Genomic DNA, 18569 nt, shown 5'->3' on the forward strand with positions numbered 1-18569 from the left:
GAGGGGGCGTGGCTAAAGGTCGAGAGGTGGGACTTCCTGTCTGACCGGGTCTACCGCAATCCAGTCCGGAAGGCACTCAGTCCGGCTCTTCCCCGGCGCCGAGGTTTGTCTTACCCTGTGGGGGTGTCAGGGCGCAGGTCGCTAGCTTTCTGCCGCGGTCGCCTGTTATTTTCCGGCCAGCGATGGCGACCTACACCTGCAACACCTGCCGGGTGGTGCTGGTCGACGCGGAGGCGCAGCGGGCGCACTACAAGACGGACTGGCACCGCTACAACCTGAGGCGCAAAGTGGCCGGCATGGCCCCGGTCAGCGCCGAGGGCTTCCAGGAGCGGGTGCGGGCGCAGCGGGCCCTGGCGGAGCCCGAGAGCAAGGGCGCGGCCACCTACTGCACGGTGTGCAGTAAGAAGTTTGCCTCCTTCAAGGCCTACGAAAACCACCTCAAGTCCGGCGGCACGTGGAGCTGGAGAAGCAGGCGGTGAGCCGAAAAAGTGGCGATCCTGAATGAGAAGAACTTGGAGAAAGGGCTGGGCGTGGACAGTGTGGACAAGGATGCGGTGAACGCGGCCATCCAGCAGGTCATCAAGGCGCAGCCGTCCACGTCGCCCAAGAAGGCGGCCCCCGGCGCTCGAGGCGGAGTTCCGGAGCCCGGTGTCGGTGGCTGCGGGAGGGCGTGGGGCTCACCAGCGGGACCCGGCCGAGAAGCCTCCGCGGCTGCAGTGGTTTGAACAGCAGGCGAGGAAGTTGGCGAAGCAGCAGGGGGAGGAGGAGAGTGAGGAGGAGCTGGATGATGGCGATGGTGAGGGCCTGTGTTGGGGGGGCGGGTCGGGTGAGGTTATTGATCGTCCCTAAGCTTCCAGATTGATGTTTGCGTTGGGGGAGGGGGGGGTGTCAGTTTTGAAGTGAAGGTGAAGGGTGAGGGTGGTTTCCATGCTCTTCTTGCTGAAGTGAGTGGTGTGGCCAGCCTCCTGGCAGGGCGTTTTGTGTATTTAGTTCACTGTTGTAGATTCGAGTACTGAAACCTCAGCTGGGCGGTGGGAGGGATCGTTCCAGTTTGTAGGAGTGGTGGCCTTCTCTGTTTAGACTGAGGAGGCTTTTTAACATGCGCCTGAGGCCGTGCTCCTGCCACACCGTCTGCTGTAGAGTGTGTATTTCTAACGGATTTCTAGCTCTGCTGGCTTTGCGCTTAACTTGGTTGATGAAACGATGAAGCGAGCGGTTGAGAATCAGCTAGCTAACCTGCGATGTGAGGCTGGAGCCCGCAGCCTCGCCTCCCTTGGCTTTCTGAGCTGTTTTTTCTTTTCCTTCCCTTGGCATCCCACATGCCATTAACTCTAATTGCATGGGTCCATATCTGCATAGAGAAAGAGCAGAAGCCTCTTTCAGGGAGTTTACTGTGCCCTGGAAAAGAAAGGCCAGACACAGACATTCCTTGGCCATGCAGGAGTGGTCTGTGGTAGACGAAAGGCTAAGTCTGAGGGGTTCATCTGACTTTGTTTTTCCAATGCCCGGCTGGAAGACTGGGAGGATATTGATTCTGATGAGGAACTGGAGTGTGAGGATGGTGAAGCCCTGGACCAGGAGGAGGAGCAGGATGCAGAGGAGGAAGAGGCTGGAGGAAGCCTCCCGCTTGGTGCCATCCCCATAACGGACTGCTTATTTTGTCCCCATCATTCAAGCTCCCTGGTGAAGAATGTGGCTCATATGACTAAAGTCCACAGCTTCTTTCTTCCTGATGTAGAGTATCTGTCAGACCTTAAGGGACTGATTAAATATTTGGGTAAGTATAATAGCATTTTCCTCTGTTAATGAGGAGATACCACATTATTGCTGGTGGTGGTGGTGGTGGGGCAGGTCTTAAGGGAACATGACTTTTGTGTATCTGCTTAGTCTCGGATTGGATGACCTGCTGATTTTGTGAGAATCCAAAACCTGATGCATTGTTTTTTGAATTGTGGAGGTGGATGGTGAGATTAATCTGGCTGCAAAAAGCTGCTTTTGTATATATACATATATATTTTTTTCTTTTCTCCACTGACTTTTGCAGGAGAGAAAGTTGGTGTTGGGAAGATTTGCTTGTGGTGCAATGAGAAAGGGAAGTCCTTCTACTCCACGGAAGCCGTGCAGGCTCACATGCATGACAGGAGCCATTGTAAGCTCTTCACAGATGGAGATGCTCTTTTGGAATTTGCAGACTTCTATGATTTTAGGTAAGTCTGTGGTTTGTAATGTGGGGGGAGTGAGGTGCTCGTAGGATCTTTGAAGTGGTAGAGGTGTGCCCCTGCCTGGCATGCTGTCCAACCTAGCATCGCTAATACCTCTCAGAACATTTCTGTGGGAGGTGAGGTGGTCGTTCCCTGTAATTTTGTAGATTTTGTGGGGAACGGAGTATCTCTTGAGTCAAACGCACATATCCGATAAAGAGAAGATCTCAGGCCAAAGTGAATCTTACCTGATTTGCAAACTTGCTGTTTTGGTTGTTGTTGTGGTCTCCATGGTGAGAAGTTCCATTTTGCCAGTTACCTGAGGAGCGGAGGCAGGGAAATTAGGTTTCCATCTTGGTTTCCGTGAGAGCCCTTGAATCACCAGCTGTCTGCTAAGGGAAAGGAGGTGGTGGCTGCACTAGGCCCACCCCAGGCACTTGTTGGAGAAGTTATCCCACCTTTAACTAAAATCTTAATTGATTCATACATCAGGGTAGGCATTCATGCTAGGAATTCTGGAACAACTTGTTGCTAGTGTTCGATGCCTATGACCTAGCACAGGTGTGCCCTGCAAGCAGTTGTGTGTAATGACCTTGCCAGGTGTGCAGAGTCCATCTGATAACACAGGAGTTTAGAAAAGTCTTAGGCATTTAAGTTGTGCTTGTGCATTTTTCTCCTGATTTCTCATTTCTCACTTGTCCTGAGGGAGAGTTTGTTATTGCAGTTGCTTTGGTGGCTGTGTAGTGGCATCCATTGTGCTTTAAATTTGCATTTCCCTGAGGGGGACTAATGTAGTTGAGAACCTTTTTACATATTAATTAACCATGTAGCTTATCTCCTCTGTTGCTTCTGGTTATGTTTTTGGTCTGTTTTTCTATAGAATTATCTGCATTACTGTTCACTTTTTAACATGTACTTCTTTAATTTTTTTGTGTGTATTTGTTGATATTTCCAGAAACATGGAGACTCTTTTCTGTGTGTGTGTATCTTTTTGCCATTTCTTGGGCCGCTCCCCAGGCATATGGAGGTTCCCAGGCTAGGGGTCCAGTCGGAGCTGTAGCCACTGTCCTATGCCAGAGCCACGACAATGCGGGGATCTGAGCTGCATCTGCAACCTACACCACAGCTCAGGGCAATGCCGGATCCCTAACCCACTGAGCAAGGCCAGGGATCGAACCCGCAACCTCATCCTTCCTAGTCGGATTCGTTAACCACTGAGCCATGAAGGGAACTGCAAAGACTCTTCTAAATCTTAGTGTGCAATATGATAAATACTAGGTAGGAGTGATCATTGGCTATTTACGTTAATTAAAAATTAATATCAAAATTTTAAATATGAATTCTTCACCGCTTACATTTCAAAGCTCAGTGTTTAAAAGCACACTAAAAGTAAAGTACTAAAAGTACAACCGTACTGGACACAGAAAATCTCTTTATAGAGTTACTGGACAGCACTCTTCTAGAACTTGTTTTTGTAGTGGTTAAATTATCAAGAGCTACATCTCCACCTCTGCATTCTCCTTATTTTCCTTTCAGGTTTGCAATGTGCCTTGGGAGAAACAAATACTTAGGGGAAAGAATTCAGGTATAGGACCTCTGCTTACTCTTTTAAAATCATCAATGTTACGTTTACAGCAAAATTAGGTAGAAGGTACAGAGATTTCCCATAAACTCCCTACCCCATAGTGCATAGGCACTCTTATTATTAGCAGCCCCCACAAGTAGTACATGTGTTATAATCGATGTACCTACAGTGACCCACCAGTTATCACTCAAAGTCCATAGTTTAGAGTTCATTGTTGATGTTGTCCATTCAATGAATTTGGGCGAATGTACTTATAATATTGTTTTCTGGGAGTTCTTGTCATGGCTCAGTGGAAACAAATCTGTCTAGCATTCATGAGGACTCAGGTTCGATCCCCAGCCTTGCTCAGAGGGTTAAGGATCCCGTCTTGCCGTGAGCTGTGGTGAAGGTCACAGACGTGCCTCGGATCCCGAGGTACTGTGGCTGTGGTGTAGGCCAGCAGCTACAGCTCTGATTCGACCCTTAGCCTGGGAACCTCCATATGCTGTGGATGTGGCCCTAAAAAAGAAAAAAAAAATTAAAAAAAAAAGTTGTTTTCCATCATTAGAATACCATACTGAGCAGATCCACAGACCTGAAAATCCTGTTTTCCGCCTGTTTATCACTCTCCTCCATCCCTACCCCTGGCAGTTTATCATTCATGTCTCTAGTTTTCTCAGAACATTGTATGGTTAGAATCATACATTATATGCAGCCTTTTCTTTCTCTTACTAATATGCTTATAAGGCTCGTCCATGTCTTCCCTTGATTGATAGCTCATTTCTTTTCGGTAAATTCCAAAAATATTCTATTGTCTAGATGTACCATAGTTTATATATTTACCTGCTGAGGTACATCTTGGTTGCTTCCATGTTTTAGCAGTTGTAAGCCTCCAAACAGGTTTTTGTATGGACATAAGGCTCAGCTCCTTTGGGTAAATACCAGGCAGCACAATTGCTGGATCCTATGGTTATGAGTATCTTCATTTTGCCAGAAACTTCCAAAGTGTCTTCCAGAGTGGCTGTACCGGTGGCATCCCACTGTCACTAAATGAGGGTTCCTTTTGCTCCACATCCATCCAAGTTTAGCTCAAACATTATCTGTTTAATGGCCTGTGCTTTTGGTGTGGCACCTAATAACAAGTCTTTTGGTGTGGCACCTAATACCAAGTCATCACCAAGCTGTCAGTCATCTAGAATTTGTCCTATGATGTCCTCTATGAGTTTTTATAGTTACACTGTACATATAAGTGTGTGATCCATTTTGAGTTCATGGTAACTTGTGTATTTTACAACAGAGAAAGTGCTAACAAGTTGTTTTTTCTCCAAAATTCTTCAGCTGGTGGTCCCTGCATCTATTTATTCCCTCCTCACCAGCACCCCTTTAGGTAGTGAGTGGGTTTTTCACATTAGCAAATACAATTTATGTCTTCCTCCCAATCCCACTGCACTTGCAGCATACAGAAGTTCTGGGGCCAGGGACTGAACCCTCGCCACAACAGTGACAACACCAGATCCTTAGCTGGCTAAGTCACCAGGAATTCTGATTTATGTCTTTTAGTTAAATGTGAGGTCTTGGTCTAGCTATTGATGCCATGTCATGGTTTCAGGAGTAGCTACCCGGATCACAAGGAAGGGGAGGACCCTGATGAAACTGAGGCACTGCCCTCAGAAAAGCCCTTGGGATATGATGATGACACCATGGAGCTGATCCTCCCTTCTGGTAAGTGCGTTTCCCCAAAAAATATAGCTTCTTGCCACCAAGCTGATTGGAGAGGCCTGTTCCCATGGCTTTCCTTCCACACTGAGGGGAGAGAACCCACAATTCAAAGTGTGTGTTTATGTTCCCCTGGTCAAGGTCAACTCTGAAGGTTTCCTGGAGCTTTCTTTGTCTTGGCTGTTTTGTTAAATTGGATCAGTGTTCTTCCTCACTTCTGGTATGGTTTATAATGCTTTGGTCAGTCATTGTTTTTCTTTTCAATACATAGACCTTTTATTTTCTATTCATTATCTGGTTTTTTTGGTGCCCATTTAGGTTTTTCTTGTTAGACTTGACTTTGCTCTTATTTCTTGAACCAATTCCTGTTTCCTTGCGTTGTTTGGACTTGCACATGGTAGTCTGGCCTGGGTAGATCTGATTGACAGCCTCCAAGTTTGTTGGAGTTTGGATTGCCTCCTTCCTTTGGGGATCAGGATTCAAAGTAGTGGGAATTTATCCCAGATAATGACAACAAGAAGGAAAACCATGACTATGAGAAGCGAATAATGTTGATTATAGTGTTATGTTAGCTGATAGGAGGGGGAGCAGCTAAGGAAAGGGAGCCTTTGAAAAGGATAGGGAATGATAATACAATCCTAATAATACCTCATATTTACGGCATTTAACATGTTGAGGCAGTTTTTTTAATCTTTACAGCAAGGCTGTGAGTAAGATTCTATTATCTTTGTTTGACATATGAACCAACTGACTCTTACACAGGTTGAATAATTTTCCCAGGATCATGGACCTCGTCAGCGAAGCCCTTTTCCCACTTCCCTCCGCTACCTAGGAGATTTGCAGTAATGGGGGGCAGGAGCAGCCTCGCTGCCAGGGGAGACCGCTTCCATGAAGAAGCCACCTTGTGTAGCTGTTCAACATGAAATATCACTGCTTAGGTACAGACAAGCCTGCTTAACCCAGAACAACAACCTTCTGAGGCTAAGGGCAGCTTTGGACAATGACAGTTGGAGGACAGTTCAGTGTAGGCAGAGCTTGTCTTGGGGATATAATTCTTCTACAGTGAGAAGGAAGCTATCAGGCAGTATAATACTGGGGCCTGTACAATACACAGTAGCAAAACAGGCCTAAATCTATCAAGAGGACCTAATCTCATTTTCCTCTGGTGAAAATAACAAAGCAGAACCTCAGAAATAAGTTAAATAATTTATTTTTAAGGACTATTTGTTTAATAACTTCTTTTCTAAAAGACTATAAAAGAGCAGGTAGCCCATATAATATATTTTTGAAGCTTTGATTAACTGGCATGGTTTTACCAGATCCTTCCAAATAAGCAAATGCTGTAGAGAGAATTCAGCTTAATCATCTTTTAAAATTCCAGCACACCGGATGACTTCCATCATTTAGAAAGCAATAGGGCAGGGTTGTTCAACCTTAGCACTGTAGATGTTCTTTGTTATAGTTGGGCTGTCCTGTGCATTGTATGTGTTTAGCCATATCCTTGGCCTCTAACCACTAGCCAGGGGCCTCCCTATAGCTGTGAAAACCCCGAATTCTCCAATCATTGCCATATATCCTCTAGGGATAAAATCTGCACTGTTTGAGAACCACTGCAGTAGAGAATTTAAGCAAAGGAAAAGTGGATTGGTTTCTCTTCAAAACCCAGTCTGGACTGTAGATTTAAACATCAGGGCCTTTAACTGTACTTAGTCTTTTTTCTATTAAAAAGTAAAGAAAGTTGAAATTCCTTACTTCCAAGGGCCTTGTAAGTACAGCTGCTGAGATTTGCACTTGACAGTGACTTACTATTATCTCTCTTTTTAAATCATTTTTAAAAATTGAAATACAATTAATTTACAATGCTATGTTAGTCTCAGATGTACAACAATGTGATTGAGTTATATATCTATTCTTTTTCCAGTTCTTTTCCAATATAAGTTATTATAAGAAATTGAAAATAGTTCCTGGTGCTATACAGTAGGTCCCTGTTTATCTATTTTAGATATGATAGTGTGTATGTGTTAATCCCCAACTCCTAATTTACTCTCCCAACCCCCAACCCCTGTATCCCCTTTGGTAACCGTGAGTTTGTTTTCTATGTCAGTGAGTCTATTTCTGTTTTGTAAATAAGATTATTTCCATCATTTTTTTTAGATCTCACATATAGGTGGTATCCTATATTTGTTTTTGACTTGCTTCACTTAATATGATAATCTCTTGGTCCATCCATGTTGCTGAAAATGGCACTGTTTCATTCCTTTTTATGGCTGAAATATTCCATTGTATATATGTATCACATTTTCTTTATCCATTCATCTGTTTTTTTTTTGGTCTTTTTGCCATTTCTTGGGCTGCTGCCGTGGCATATGAAGATTCCCAGGCTAGGGGTCTAATCGGAGCCATAGCCACTGGCCTACGCCAGAGCCACAGCAACGCAGGATCTGAGCCGCGTCTGCAACCTACATCACAGCTCACAGCAACGCCAGATCCTCAACCCACTGAGTAAGGCCAGGGATCGAACCTGCAACCTCATGGTTCCTAGTCGGATTCATTAACCACTGAGCCACAACGGGAACTCCATCCATTCATCTGTTGATGGACATTTAGGTTGCTTCCATGTCTTGGCTCTTGTAAATGGCACTACTGTGAACACTGGGGTGCCTGTATCTTTTTGAATTAGAATTTTAATTTTTTTCTGGGTATGTGCCCAGGAGTGGGATCCCTAGATCATACGGTAACTCTATTTTTAGTTTTTTGAGGAACCCTCCATACTGTTCTCCATGGTGGGTGTACCAGTTTACATTCTCACCAAGAATATAGGAGGGCTCCCTTTTCTCCACACCATCTCTAGCATTTATTTTTTGTAGACTTTTTGATGATGGCCATTCTGACTGGTGTGAGGTGATGCCCCATTGTAGTTTTGATTTGTATCTTCTCTAATAATTAGCAATATTGAACATTTTTCTAATGTGCCTTTTGGCCTTCTGTATGTCTTCTTTGGAGAAATTTCTCTTTAGGTTTTCTGCCCATTTATGATTGGATTGTTTGGGTTTTTTTGATATTAAGCTCTTACATTTTGGAAATAATCCTTTGTTGGTCAGTCTGATCATTTGCAAATATTTTCTCCCATTCTGTGGGTTGTCTTTCATTTTGTTTGCAGTTTTTGTTGTTGTTGTTGTTGTTATGCAAAAGCATTTAAGTTTAATTAGGTCTCATTTGTTTATTTTGTTTTTATTTCCCCTATTCTAGGAGGGAGATGCAAAAAAAAAAATACTACTGCAATTTATGTCAAAGAGTGTTCTGCCTATGCTTTCCCCTAGGATTTTTTAGAGTGTCTGGTCTTACATATAGGTCTTTAATCCATTTTGAGTTTATTTTTGTATAGGCTGTTAAGGAATGTTCTAATTTCATCCTTTTACATCTAGCTACCTAGCTTTCCCAGCACCACTTCTTGAAGAGATGGTCATTTTTCAATTGTATATTCTTTCCATCTTTGTCATAGATTAATTGACCATAAGTGCATGGGTTTATTCTTGGGTTCTCTATCCTGTACCATTGATCTATGTGTCTGTTTTTATGCCAGTACCATACTGTCCTGATTACTGTAGCTTTGTCATACAATTTGAAGTCAGAGAGTATGATTCCTCCAGCTCTGACTTTTCTCAAGATTGTTTTGGCTATTTGGGGGTCTTTTGTATTTCCATGCAAATTTAAAAATCTTTTTTTCTAGTTCTGTGAAAAATGCCATTGGTAATTTGATAAGAGATTGCATTAAATCTGTGAATTGCCTTAGGTAATATGGTCGTCTTAACAATATGATTCTTCCAATCCAAGAACATAGTATATCTTTCCATCTGTTTGAGTCCTCTTTGTCTTATAATTTTTGGAGTACAGGTTTTTTGGCCTCCTTAGCTAGCTTTATTGCTAGGTATTTTATTCTTTTTGATGAAGTGGTAAATGGGATTGATTCCTTAATTTCTCTTTTGATCAAATATTTTGATATTTGTTTCCTTAATTTCTTTTCCTGAATAGAAATGCAACAGATTTCTGTGTATTAATTTTGTTTTCAGCAACTTTAGCAAATTCACTGATGAGCTCTGATAGTTTTTTGGTAGTGTATTTAGGATTTTCTATATATCACCTGCAAACAGAGACAGTTTTCTTTTCCATTTTGGATTCCTTTAATTTATTTATTTTTCTCTGATTGCTGTGATTAGGAACTATGTCTAACTATCCAAAACTATAGAATAAAAGTGGCAAGACTGGGCATCCTTGTCTGCTTTCTGATTATGAAGAAATACTTTCAGCTTTTCACCCTGTCTCTTTTCTTGAATCTCACTACTCCGTCTTTCATTCTTTAACATGTGGCTTCATCTTTCATCGGCAGGTAGAGCACTGTTTCTTCTGGCATAGCCAGTTTCCAGCTAGATAAAGGTGACCAGTCTGATTCAGAAAGCTCTTGCTTTCTAGCTCTGCCTTGAAAATCAATCAAACTCAATATTGTTCTTTTGAAAAACAGGTGCCAGAGTGGGTCATCGCTCCTTGATGAGATACTACAAACAGCGGTTTGGCTTATCCAGAGCTGTGGCGGTTGCCAGGAATCAGAAGGCTGTGGGCCGGGTGCTCCAGCAGTACAGAGCCCTGGGCTGGACGGGCAGCACAGGTAGGTCCAGGCTGACAGCACAACCAGCCCAGGGACCTACCCTCCACGCGGGGCCTTTGGGTGGAAGTGGAAGTGGATGTTGTTCGCTTTGTCCTTATAGACCCTCTAGGGGGAGCTTCCCACTTCTTGGCTCCAGGGGCTCCTGTGACCACTTGCGGCATTATGGAGATAAGCGCAGCGTTCCGTGACTTAAAGCCTTCATGTTCCTGGTGCAGTAACTTGCTAAAAACTGCTCATATAGCAGTAACTTTTTCCTAAGATAATAGTCATGAAAGGGATTGTTTGCTCATGACCAAAGGTTGAAATTTTCCTGAATATTTTACCAGGAATGAAATAGTATTCTCATGGCAATGGCCTGAGCTGTGGGGTCAAATACAACTCACCAGATTTTCTTGTTGGTTCTTATAACATGAGTGTGAGTGATTTAATTAACTGAAGCCTCTGTTTTCTTATAAAATGGAGGTGATAAGAGTAGGACCGAACTTGCAGAGCTGTGCCCATTGCTAATCATAAAGCATGTGTGACATAGTGCACAGTAAAGCCAGCCATCAGTCCTCTTTGTCATTTTCTGTAGAAAACTTAATAAGACTTAGAGGACTAGGGCAGGCCGCTGAAATTGTTTAAGCTTTGAAACATCATTAGTATGAAATTATTTAAATCTCTTCTGAGGTTTCTGCTGACTGAAGCTTGTTATCCTCGGATTTTCAAGGGGAATGTCAGTCCCCTAGGAGACAGTGGAGAGGGTGACAGGAGAGCTGCCCGCTGATGGCCCGGAAGCTCTGACACTGAAATCCATTGCAAATGCCTCTGTGTTACATACACATGGTTCCTTCACTGTAGTGCCCTGTGGGCTGTGAGGCACTTCAGGCTCACGGACACTGCCTTCATCTTAGTCCTATCAGTAATTCTTGTCTGACTTGACTGCTGGTCTGCCTTTCTCTGTCCCGCGGATCAATGGGGACTTCAGATTTGGGGCTTACAGACCTTTTCAGATGATGAGAGCTCAGGAGACTCATCCCAGAGGAATGTGCACAGAGAGAAGTTCTGGTGTGTGATTCCGGGGTACACATGAACCCCCCCACCCACCCCACCAAGGGTCCACTGGATAGAGACCCTCAGATTATAACTCTTGTTTAAATATAAGAACCCAGTTGCCCCAAACCAGGTTTGATTCTCTGCAAGGTGGGTTTTCTCTGATCCCAGGTCACAGACCTTGGCTTCCTTTCTTGCCCCCTCTGCAACCCCAGGAGCAGCTCTCGTGCGCCAGCGGGACATGCAGTATGTCCAGAGGATGAAGTCGAAATGGCTGCTGAAGATGGGTGTGAAGAACAATGCCACCAAGCAGATGCACTTCAGGCCCCAAGTGATGTTCTGAGTGGGCCGGGGACTGAGGCGCCATCTGTGTCCCGCTCAAGCATCGTCCTCGCCTGAGGACCGTGGAAGCGGGATTGGGCAACAGCCCCTTTTGCTGCTGCGCTTGCTCTGTCCTGACCTGATAATAAAGTCAGAATCATATTGGGTCTCATGTCATCTGTGGGCAGGGTTGAAAGGTCCTGTTTTCACAGAGTAAGTGCTGTGTGTCCTGGGCGCAGGCCCTGCCCTGCTCCTGAGAGTTGCTTTGTTGTCTCAGCTTGTGTCTGATTTAGGGCCGTCAGGATAGTGTGTGCAACTCAGAGCAACGTGACTGCTGCTCCAAACCTGGTTTTAACTTTCAGAAGAACACCTTACTACTGGGACCTCTGTAAGACAGCTTTGCAGCTTCTGGAGGAGCCGAGTTGAATGTCTTGTCATTGGAAAGTTTTGTGGTTGTTGGAGTGGTGGCAGTCTCTGGGCACTTTCACTAAATCCAGGTGAAGTGAAAGGGTATGTCAGTGGCTTACTATAAAAGAGCTTCCACTCTGATCCAGGGCTTCCTTTAGAGTAGGAAAAAATTAAATGTAAAATGTGTAAATAGTTACAGGATTCAATCTCCGAAGAGTTTAGATAGTTTATAGGAAGTCTAAAATACTAGAAATTCAAAATCCATTTGAGCTACATTTTAGACATTGGAAAAATGGCTTATTCTTTCAAATCTATAAATTGGGCTATTTATTACACAACAGGTAGTTGTGTGGTTGATTAAATCAGCAAGGGACCCATCACTCTCAATTCCTACCATTAAGTAAGTACGTCAAGTTCTTCCTGGTGGAGCAGGTCCCCACTGAGGAAGGGCATGTTCTGAGGAGTTAGTTCAAGGATGCCAGGAAATCATCCTTGCCCTTAGCCTGTACTCACCAGCTGTTGTTTGCTAGAGCCATGTCTTTTTCTTTAAACTTTGGATGCCGAATTGGATTAATGCTGTTTCCTCAGTATTGGGTTTACTGTCCAACCAGGGTGCTCCCTGGTTTTAATTTCACTCCTTCATCGTGTTTTCAAACATTCTCCCCACACCTGTACCCCACCCTTTTGTGTTTGACACATAATTCATATCCTGGGAAATGATGTAGTGCTTGGCTTGAGGTGTATTTGACTTTATATTTAACTGAATGAATGTAACATTGTGCATACAAACCCTTGTCAGTTTCATTTTTCTTTCTGGATTTTTTCACTCATCATGTACTTATTCAGCATCTTTTGTGATTCCACATAAATTTTAGGATTATGTATTCTAGTTCTGATAAGTGTCATGGATATTTTGATAGAGATTGCATTAAGATTGTAGATTGTTTTGGTCAATAGGACCATTTTAATAATACTTATTCTTTCAATCCAGGAGCATGGGATAGCTTTTAGTTTCTTTGTCTTTTTTTTTTTTTTCTTGCTTACTTTTTAGGGCCGCCCCCAAAGCATATGGAAATTCTGGAAGTTCCCAGGCTAGGGGTCGATTTGGAGCTGTAGCCACTGGCCCATGCCACAGCCATAGCAATGCCAGATCTGAGCCGTGTCTGCCACCCACACCACAGCTCATGGCAACACTGGATCCTTACTCACTGAGTGAGACCAGGGATCAAACCCGCATCCTCATGGATGCTAGTCAGATTTGTTTCTGCTGAGACACGAAGGGAACGTCAACTTTTAGTTTCTTTGAATCATCTTCATTTTCCATCATCAGTGTTTAATAGTTTTTAGAGTGTAGGTCTTCACCTCCTTTATTTTTTTTGTTGTAATTTAAAAACTGGATTTTTTTTTTTTTTACTCCCTGATGTTTCATTATTAATGTATATAAGTGCAACTAATTTCTATATATTAATCTTGTTGCCACATTATTGAATTCATCTGTTAGTTATAATAGGTTTTGCTGTAGACTACTGTTCTCTATATAGAGTTCCTGTTATCCCAAATAATGACTGTTTTACCTCTACTCTTCCAGTTTTACTAAATTATATTTCTTTTTCTTGTCTGATTGCTATGACTAGGATTTCCAATACTTTGTTGAATAGAAGTGGTGATTATGGCATCCTTGTCTTGTTCCCTGAATTTAGTGGCAAGCCCTTCAGCTTTTCACCATTGAGTATTATGTTGGCTGTGGATTTGTCCTAATTGGCCTTACTATGTTGATATGCTCCCTCTGTACCTACTTTTTTTTTTTTTAATTATAGTTGATTTACAATGCTATGCCAATTTCTGCTGTACAGCAAATTGACTCAATCATACATATATATATACCTTTTATATTATTTTCCATCATGGTCTGTCTTAGGAGATTGGATATAGTTCCCTCTATACCTACCTTGATGAAATTTTTTATCATGAATGGGTGTTGAATTTTGTCAAATGTTTTTTCTGCTTCTATTGAGAGGATTATATGATTTTTATCCTTTTTTTTTTTTTTTTGGCTTTACCCTGCAGCATGCAGAAGTCCCTAGGCCAGGGATCAAACTCTGCCACAGTAATGACAATGCCAGATTCTTAACACATTGAGCCACCAAGGAACTTTATACCCTTTTTTTAGTGCACTGTGTCACATTGATTGATTTTCATATGTTGAACACACCTGTGACCTTGGAATATATCTAACATGATCATGGTATTTGTATATTTTTGGATGCAGTTTGCTAATATTTTGTTGAGGATTTTTACATCTATGTTCATCAAAGATACTGGCCTGTAATTTGGGGGGTGGTTTATAGTGTCTTGTCTGGTTTTGGTTCAGGATAATTGTGGTCTCACCGAATAAATTTGGTAATGTTCCTTCCTCTTTACTTTTTTGGGGTGGTTTTAGAAGGACAGATATTAGTTTTTCTTCATGTGCTTGGTAGAATTCTCCTGGAGGTCATCCTGCTGGGGATTTTTGTTTGCTTGAAGTGTTTTTTGTGTTTGTTTTTCTTTTTTTTTTTGGTCTTTTTGCCTTTTCTAGGGCCGCTTCCACGGCATATGGAGGTTCCCAGGCTAGAGGTCGAATCGGAGCTGTAGCTGCCAGCCTATGCCAGAGCCACAGCAACGCAGGATCCGAGCCGCGTCTGCGACCTACACCACAGCTCACGGCAGTGCCGGATCGTTAACCCGATGAGCAAGGGCAGGGACCAAACCTGCAACCTCATGATTCCTAGTCGGGTTCGTTAACCACTGTGCCATGATGGGAACTCCTGTTTGTTTTTTTTTTTCTTTTTTTTTTTTTTTGTCTTTTTGCTATTTCTTTGGGCCACTCCCGCGGCATGTGGAGGTTCCCAGGCTAGGGGTCGAATTGGAGCTGTAGCCACTGGCCTACACCAGAGCCACAGCAACTCGGGATCCGAGCCGCGTCTGCAACCTACACCACAGCTCACGGCAACGCCGGATCATTAACCCACTGAGCAAGGGCAGGGACCGAACACGCAACCTCATGGTTCCTAGTCGGATTCGTTAACCACTGCGCCACGACGGGAACTCCTGTTTTTTTTTTTTTTTTTAATTTAATTTCCACGTCTAGCGGTTGGTCTATTCAAATTGTCTTTTTCTTCTTGACTCAGTCTTGCTAGGCTCTATGTTTCTAGAAATTTGTATATTTCTTTTAAAGTGTCCACTTTCTTGGCACTTAATAAAAAAAGAATAATACTGGGGGTATAACCCTCCCCTGAAACCTGCTTCAGACTATACCATAAAGCTAGAGTAATCAAAACAGCGTGGTATCAGAATAAAAACGGTCACATAGATCAATGGAACAGAATAGAGAGCCCAGAAATAAACCCACACACCTATGGTCAGTTAACCTAAGACAATGAAGGTGAGCATATACAATGGAGAATACACAGTCTCTTCAAGACGTGGTGCTGGGCAAACTGGACAACCACGTGTAAAACATTGAGTTTAAAGTATTCCCGCATACCACATAGGAAAATAAACTCAAAATGTTTTAAGGACCTAAATGTGAAATCTGAAACCATAAAACTTCTAGAAGAGACCACAATACAGTTTTTGACACATATTGTAGCAATATTTTCTTTGATCAGTTTGCCAAAATAACAGAAAAATAAGCAACTAGGACCCAACTAAACTTAAAAGATTTTTCACAGCAAAGGAAACCATTGACAAAAATTAAAAGACAACCTGCTGAATAGAAGAAAATATTTGCAAATGATGCAACTGATAAGGGCATAATATCACAAGTATTATGCAATGTATGAGACAATACACCTCAATATCAGAATAACAATGCAATTGAAAAATGGGCAGAAGACCTGAATAGATGTCTTTCCAAAGGGGACAAAAAATAGCTAATAGGAACTTGAAAAGTTGCTCAATGTCATTAATAGAGAAATACAAATCAAAATGACAATGAGGGAGTTCCCGTCGTGGTGCAGTGGTTAACGAATCCGACTAGGAACCATGAGGTTGCGGGTTCGATCCCTGGCCTTGCTCAGTGGGTTAATGATCCGGCGTTGCCGTGAGCTGTGGTGTAGGTCGCAGATGCGGCTCAGATCTCTCGTTGCTGTGGCTCTGGTGTAGGCTGGTGGCTACAGCTCCGATTCGACCCCTAGCCTGGGAACCTCCATATGCCAGGGGAGTGGCCCAAGAAATGGCAAAAAGACAAAAAAAAAAAAATGACATCATTAAAAAGTCTACAAATAACAAATGCTGAAGAAGCTGTAGAGAGAAGGGAACCCTTGTACACTGTTGGTAGGGATGTAAATTTGTGCAGTCTCTATGGAAAACAGTATGGAAGTTCCTTAAACTAAAAATAGAGTTACCATATAATCCAAGGATTCCACTCCTGGGCATATAGCCAGAAAAGATTTAAAAACTAATTTGAAAAGAAATATGGCAGGGAGTTCCCCTTGTGGCTCAGCAGGTTAAGAACCCAACTAGTATCCGTGAGGGTGTGGATTTGATCCCTGGCCTCAGCTCAGTGGGTTAAGGATCCTGTGTTGCTGAAAGCCTCAGCATAGGTTGCAGATGTGGCTTGGATCTGGCATGGCTGTGGCTGTTGTGTCGCCCAGCAGCTGCAGCTCTGGTTCGACCCCCAGCCTGGGAACTTCCATTTGCTGCAAGTATGGCCCTAAAAAGATTTTTAAAAAGATACATGCACCCCTATGTTCATAGCAGCACTGCTTAAAATAGCCAAGACATGAAGGCAACCTAAATGTTGGACCACAGATTAATGGATAAAGAAGAGGTGTGTGTGTGTGGAGAGAGAGGAGAATACTGCTCCATGATGAAGGTGATAAAAGTATTTTGTTATGTTAAGATGACTTTTGGACTGCTTAGCCTAGATGAGAGGGTGGTGTAGCCCAACCTCCTTGGAGACAGAAGCAGGGGGAGTGTGGCAGGAGATCAAAGGTAGAGGTTGGGCCTCCTGGAATAGTAACACAATCCTCTTAGTCCATTTGGGCTGCTGTAACAAAATACCACATACTGGATGGCTTATAATCAATAAAATTATTTCTTACAGTTCTGGAGGCTGCAAGTACAAGATCAGGGGGCCGTCATGGTCTGGTGAGGGCCTTCTTCCTAGTTGTAGACTTCTTATTCTGTCCTTTCCTGGGTTTGAGGTCTGTGCCCTCAGAATCTAATCACCTCTCAAAGGTACTCCTAATACCATTACTTTAGGAATTAGGTTGTCAATATATGCTGGAGGCCAGCTCCAGCGGCCAGGGAGTGTATACTTTTTCCCTATAGGAGAGGGACTCGGCGTCGGGCGAATGTACAGTTATGGAGACAGCCTCTTTGTCCCTTCTTTGGGCACTGGACTGCTAAATTTTATTGGCATAAGTGGTTGATTATATAGACAGCTTTTTGCTACAGATTACATCACAGTGTTAAAAGTACATTGATTAACTATTACATGGTATAGCAGCTATACATTGTGTTTTAAGATCTTTGTTTTAACTAAACTTAGTGGGTACAATTTAGGCACAATTAGGTACAGTACATCATGTTTTAAGATCTCTATCTTAACTAAACTTAGTGAGTACAATTTAAGGGCAATTAGGTACAATACATCATGTGGAAAGGAGGAAACAGTACAAACCATCCCATGGCCAGCCAGTCTTTACAATTTGAAGAGTTCACATACACAAGAATTTGGCATTCACAAACCTTGTTTGTAGACTGGTGCTTATCTTCAAAGCGTTATGGTAGGGAGACAGTGTAAGTAAATATAAACCAACTTAATTAGCTATCACTTAAAAGCTTCTAAAATCAAAAGCTCACAGCCAGGTTTCTTGGGTAATATATGCCTAACTTCTATGAGCTTCATTAAAATCCTAACTCTAAAGTTTACTATATAACTAGTTAATAAATAAACACTATGTTTTAAGTAAGTTGGATTTAAATAGGGGAAAGACCTTCAGGATGAAATTCTTATATTATTGTTGTAACTTCGTTAAATCACAAATCACCACAGGAAAATAAGAATGGGAAATAAGAATAATAAGTAAATAATCAGGAAAGACTGAGGAAAACTGAATAGCAAGTGAATAACAGAAAACACTAAGTTATCCATGGAACAATCCCCACTCAGCAACACAAAATGGAAATTATTTCCTGGGAAATTTAGTTTTCCACCTATGTCAGCAGGCGAGCCTTATTGTCTTCTGGGTCCTGTCCTCGGAATTGTGTCGTGCAGGCAGGCATCCCCTTGTTTAGGAACCTGCCCTCGGAATTGTAGCATTCAGACAAGCCCCTTTTCCTGATTAGGAGCTTGTCCTCGAAATTGCACCGTTCAGGCAAACTCCCTTCCTCGGCTTCTTGTATCTTCTCGGCTCCCCACAAATATATAAAGCTGTTTTCAGAGGGGAGGACATAAACATTCAGATTAGAGCAGAAAAGTGAATTTTATTTTAATTCAGGGGGAGCCACTGGGCAGTTTTTAGCAAGAACCACATGTGACTTAACCTACATTTAAAAAAATGTTTAATATCTTTTTTGACGCTGTGGGCCCCTTGGATTCTAAACATACAATGTTCAGTTCTGAAAAAAGACAAACTAGTTCAGCTAGTCTGTGCAGAGGAGTGTTAAGAATCCCCTA

The 18569-nt window shown here is 42.7% G+C and overlaps 1 protein-coding gene across 1 annotated transcript; it reads left to right on the top strand.

Moving 5' to 3' along the window:
- The first annotated feature begins 31 nt into the window (after positions 1 to 31).
- Positions 32 to 11659, top strand: LOC125120086 (zinc finger protein 622-like). Its single transcript, XM_047767821.1, is given in 9 exon segments — positions 32 to 441; positions 444 to 480; positions 482 to 614; positions 616 to 796; positions 1517 to 1777; positions 2045 to 2207; positions 5375 to 5487; positions 10001 to 10144; positions 11392 to 11659. Coding segments are annotated over 9 exon segments (1419 nt in total). The 5' UTR covers positions 32 to 182; the 3' UTR covers positions 11520 to 11659.
- The last annotated feature ends 6910 nt before the right edge of the window (positions 11660 to 18569 follow it).

Source organism: Phacochoerus africanus, chromosome 1 (genome assembly GCF_016906955.1).
Source record: "Phacochoerus africanus isolate WHEZ1 chromosome 1, ROS_Pafr_v1, whole genome shotgun sequence".
Lineage (NCBI taxonomy): Eukaryota > Metazoa > Chordata > Mammalia > Artiodactyla > Suidae > Phacochoerus > Phacochoerus africanus.